At 31.8% G+C, this 5994-nt stretch overlaps 1 protein-coding gene across 1 annotated transcript; it reads left to right on the forward strand.

Moving 5' to 3' along the window:
• Nucleotides 1-4639: 4639 nt before the first annotated feature.
• Nucleotides 4640-5385, forward strand: LOC127128989 (auxin-responsive protein SAUR71). Its single transcript, XM_051058328.1, has one exon. It carries the CDS (start codon nt 4714-4716, stop codon nt 5092-5094), a length of 381 nt encoding a protein of 126 aa, XP_050914285.1. The 5' UTR covers nt 4640-4713; the 3' UTR covers nt 5095-5385.
• Nucleotides 5386-5994: the final 609 nt, after the last annotated feature.

A 5994-nucleotide genomic window follows, 5' to 3' on the forward strand; every position in this document is an offset into this window, starting at 1 on the left:
GGTTATTTCCATAGGACCATCTTGGATGACTTTCACTTTCCTATCAATAGAGTTGATATGGATACGCATACAATCTTTCCAATAACTATAATTTTCGCCGGTAAAAATAAGCGCCCTATTGTACGCCCCTTTAAGATCATTACTCATTTTCTAAAAAGCTATATGCGAAGCACTAGATGAATTGACGCTCGTGATACCACTTGTTAGACGATAGTACCGATCTAGAAAGGGGGGTTGAATAGATCAGTTTTGAAATTAAGCGCTTTTTAAAAATGTTTTCAGCGGTTGCAGAAGCACCCTAGATTGAAATCGTCTAAACGATCTTGTTAACGGAAAGATCGGATATACGTGAAACCGAATGGAATTACTTAAGATAGAGAATATCAACTCCTATCTAAATCAATCAATTAACTACTATGATCCTTGATATCGTTACCTCTAATAATGCTCAACACAATAATAGATCAAGGAAAATATTACTAAGTTTGTGCGAAATTAATTTTGTCGAACACTTGGTGTGCACTTCACACCAAGTATCTATTTCACTCAAGTTGAATGTGCAGAATTTTACTCAGTTGCAATCAAAGTGATTGCAACAATTTATCGAACAGTTGATATGCACACCAATCAAGCGATATTGATTTAACGATTAATTTCACACACAAAGTAATTAATGTAAAATTTAAAGAGTTAAGGGATAGAGAGAACAATACCAGATTTGTTGAGGCAGTTTCCCTATCATCCTCGCTTAGGTAGGTCTGCCCTCAATTCTAAATCTAGAATTGAGATGTTTTTATTAACACGTTGCAAAGTCAATACAAGAGAACAAATGATCACTAGCGATCAACCCCTAGAGTTGTTGCAGATCTTATTCTATTCTCTCCCCTTGATTCGAGTTGAACCAAGTTCTTCAAGCACTTCGAACAAACATCTATTTACCGCTACCTTATTGGAAGAACGCCTCGTTCTCCAAAACTTCAGCTCGGCTGATTTCGAACGCAAGTTGCTTGAACCTTAAGCTTTCTTCACAATCCTCCGTTTACCGCTACTTGTTTGATCGAACCTTCCGTTCTTCAAACTTTTCACTCGGCTGAATCTATGAAGCAAAGGTTAGTGCAAAAAACCCCAATTCTTAGAGGACAAAACCTCAAGGGTTTTATTCAAGAAAAAACCCACACAAAGTCTCAACCCAAACTAAGATAATCCAATCTTATTTGGACGTTATCACAACTGCAATGCACAATGCTCAACAAAGATTAATATGTGTGATTATTGAGAAATGCAATGAAGAATAAAGATGATGAGCACTTTGGTGTATATCTTTCACTTTTCTTTTTGGAATATTGAAGAAGAGACATTTGAATATTTATATGATGTATGGACAAATAACTAACATAACAAAAAAAAATTCACAAAGTTACACAGCAGAAAATTAAGTAAAACATGCGACGAGTCAACTCAAACAGGGGATGAGTCGACTCAAACAGAGTTTATTACAGGGTTGAGTCGACCTATGAGTCGACCTGTTCGGACCCGTGGCAATATGATTGGGAAATGAGTCGACCTAAAGAGTGGATGAGTCGACTCATTCAGGTTTTCCAGGAATGAGTCGACCTATGACTCGACCTGTTCGGACCCGAAGGTTTTGCTCCGAGTCATGAGTTGACTCATAGAGGTTAAACTTCCAAAAATGAGTTTTGCAACATATTATGACCAATTTAAGTCGATCTCCTATGAACATAAGATGTTTACTATGATTAAGTGCATGATTCACATATAAGATATGCTCCTATATGCTTGAACACACGAAACCTATATTTTGAACATGTTAAAGGATGAATGTTTTCTATGCAATGATGATATTATTCAAAGACACGATGTGGGCGACTAGAGAGGTTTGACATCATTAAAATAAAGACTAGGCATATTTTCCCTCACAAATCCAACTCTCTCTAAGCGACACAAGGCGGTTTAAGGAAGAAATGGTAGAAATCTTCATGGTGAAGAAAGGACATCTCGCTAGGCGAGACTAATAGTCGCTACGCAAGATTAGGAATTCAAGGTTTGTATAAATACCATTCAAACACAACCAGAAGGGGATTATCTAATTTTTCAAAGATATAAAATAGAAGGAAACAAAGTAAAAGTCGGAATTCAAAGAAGTGAATGTGGAAATGCAACAATCGTCGAGAAATCAACATTGATGCTCATTTATCTCTCTTCTTCTCATATGTACCTAGGCCCTAACTACCATGACAATGAGTAGCTAAATCTCTCTCTTGTTTGGATTAGATTTAATTAATTATACTTCCATGTATCTCTTTTGATCATTTTTATATATAAACTAGTTACTTATCAATCTTGATGTTATCTTTGTTTCAACGTTAATTTTATAGATTTAAACTACTATTGAGAAATACCGTTTGAATCTCGGTGTAGGGTAATCATTTGTTAGAATCTAAACTCTAGAAATAGATATGGATCGAGCATTTACCACGAGTATCGATCCTTAATGCTACCGTATTGTTCAATAGGTTGAAAGACCGTCGATTAAACAATACAATATTGTTTAGACATAAATAATGTCAGTGAGCGATACATGATAAAATTGAATAGTAACTAGGACTTATATACCCGATCAGGAAGATACATGCGAAGTAGGTTAACAAAATCTAATCCCATCAAGTTCATATCTCTGTTACTTTATTTATCATTTACCGTTTTTACATTCCTGTACTTTTCGCAACCAAATATCTTACAAACATCACTAAAAATCATATTAACTGTTGAATAGCGGTAATATAGCACTAGTCCTAGTGGATACGATAACAAAATACTTACTTTTGATTCTACACATCTGCAGACTACTGTGAACAGTCTCAAGATGTTACTAAATGCCACATTTCTTCCATCTTATGAATATGATCGAAAGTGGTATTTTTGGGGGCATCTATTAGACTGTGATTTTTGGAACTACATTGAAACCAACTAAGCCTGGTTTGGAAGATTCTCATGAACAAATCCACAAGATTAGGATCAGTCTCCCTTCAAAACATGTCCAAAATCTCAAAAACGTTTGTAGTGAACTAACATTTTGACATGAAAGTGTGATGTAAAAATGGTAAGTTCGACTTGCCTGTTAGGTATTTTGGGACTTAAAATATTTTGGAGTCCAAAGATTAGGTGATGCAGAGACGTTTCGACACCACACTACAAGATTCGATAGAAAAGCTCTTGGACATAAGTAGTTAGAGGTTGTAAAGACGGTTTCAAAGGCGAACAACAGTTTGGAAACAGTTCAAAGGCCAAAGACACATGGAAGCATATTAGAAAATTGAAGTTCGCGTAGTGGGATACATGTCGAGTTATATGGTAGTAAATATTATCGACAGTTATTGATATATATAGTATATAAGTTAATTTCATTCATGTAGTCAAGATTCACAAATTTCATCATTATTCCTTGTAAAATGCGAGTATCCAAGTCACCGAGAAAAAAGAGTATGTGAGAAAACATGTATGAATCTGCGTCCTTTTTCTAATTTTGTAATCAAAGCATTTTTATTTAAATTACTTTTATCATTTCTTTATTTTACTTCAAATTCTTAGAACAATCATACATTATTTTTATTGGGATTTCTATCCAACTTCCTTTATATTCAATCATGAATACCCAAGTACAAACATAGTTTCTCATATCTTTTGCATAATATATCTTATAATTTTTTTGAATTTAATCATTTAAATTAACAAAAACTTATAATCTAATTTATATATATATATATATATATATATATATATATATATATATATATATATATATATATATATATATATATATATATATATATATATATATATATATATATATATATATATATATATATAACATGTGGAGTACGGGAAAAAATTTGGTCAAAATAAAATTAAATAAAAGCAATGTCAATTCAAAAGTCATCCAATTTATTTGCAAGCAAATGGGGACATCCGTACATGCCATGCCTTGTCATTGTTGATTCAACCAATCGAAGGTTTTCTTGACGGTGTTCGTACATCCCGTAAATGTCGGCAAAATAATTTTCGTTTTTCAACATGTTCATATATCAACAATTTTATTTGACACATATATCAACAATTTTTAAAATATGTTTTTCTCTCTTTAGCTATAATAATTGAACCTTGCTATTATATAAATATAAATGCCAAATGTGCATGCAAAGTGGCTCTGAAAATGTCAGGATATTTACGCAGCTATGAATTATGAATGCCAAACTGGCTTCCAATCAATGTTTAAATCTACTGCATAATGGCTATCCACAATTTTAATCAAACATATATATATATATATATATATATATGTATATATATATATATATATATATATATGACAGTGATGCAGACAGCAATTAGGTATAAAATAACAATGTACTATTAGTACGTTAGCTAGCTACGAACATAGTCCCGCGTTTAAGGTTAGGAAAGAAACCGACGCGTCTAAATTGCATTAAATGATTTGTCGCAGCAAAAACACGGTATGAAATGACATGTACAGTACCATAGTAGTCTAAGAAACTTCGTGTGTTTTTCGTTTGACCAATACTTTTTATATACTCCACTCACTCTATCTAACTCTACAATCAACACTTGTTAATTAAACTCTTCTAACTGAAAAGATTCAGTATTGTCATTGTCTCAGGAGAAGAAGTTATAGTCATGGAAGTTACAAAGAAGTTGAAGCTAAAGCACTTGATATCAAAGGTTTTGAAGGGTGTTCTCTTTTTGGAAAGAAGTAAAGTGTATACAAGAAGAGGTAACTATGTGAGAGTTAGAAGCATTGGTGATGATGGTTATAAAGAGAGTGAAGAAATAGCAACAACAGTGCCAGAAGGTTGTTTTGTTGTTATAGCAATGCAAGGTGAAGAAAGAAAGAGATTTGTTCTTGAGTTGGAATATTTAAGAGATTCTCGTTTCATGAAACTGTTGGAGGAAGCTAAGGAAGAGTATGGTTATGAACAAGAGGGTGCTATTGCTGTTCCTTGTAGGCCTCAAGAACTTGAAAAGATTATAGAGAATCGATGCAATACCACTTTGTAACACATGGTAGTGCAATACTATATGTTCTTTACTTTTTTTTTTCTTTATATACATTGGTCTGATTTTTTTTTATATATAGGTAAGATATTTGAAACAGAATAGTTTTACCTGTTGCTGATTTGTATATTTCATGTCTCAAACATATGTATAATTACTGTGTTAAAAGTGATTACTGTGATAACTTATTCTTTAACAGTTATAACAGAATTCTTGTGAAATTAAGGAGTGGAGTATTTGGTTTGGTCTTATGTCATCACCTTTTTGAGATGAATGGATAAATTATGATGTTAAGATGTTTTGTATGTGTATGTAGTCATTATTCATGTCTTTGAGTTATATTTCATTTATGACATTATTGAATAGGTTTATTTGAGTTTATCCTATGATCATGTGATACTGTTTAGAAGATTTAATCAAACTAGGTTATGGTATTTTTTTATAAATTTTTGTGAATTTATAAATTATTTAAGCTAATTAATGAAAACTATTTTATTTTTTTGTATAAATTTATAAATATTTGTTTTGATAAGCACTTGTATTATAAGTTACAAATAATTTTATTTTATTTTAAAATGAATGTAAATTAATCATTAGTATTATTTGAATTATAAAGATTATTAGTTTATGATGTTTTTTCACAAACAAAATAACAAACATAAAAGGCTTGTATTGTGTTGTTTTTAATTTCTTATGTAAGTGAATTAAAAGGAGCATAACCTTTGTTTTTCATTCATATGCATAAATATTAGAAGATTTTTTTTAAATAATCAATTTTTAAAAAAAAATTTCAAAAATAACCATAATTTCAAAAAAATTACAAAAATGGGCACTTTTTTGCCCTAAATTACACATGGGTGCCACCCTAGATGGCGCCTACCCTTTAATAGGAGGGCAAGTCGC

The sequence above is a fragment of the Lathyrus oleraceus genome, chromosome 3 (genome assembly GCF_024323335.1).
Source record: "Lathyrus oleraceus cultivar Zhongwan6 chromosome 3, CAAS_Psat_ZW6_1.0, whole genome shotgun sequence".
In the NCBI taxonomy this organism is placed as follows: Eukaryota; Viridiplantae; Streptophyta; class Magnoliopsida; order Fabales; family Fabaceae; genus Lathyrus; species Lathyrus oleraceus.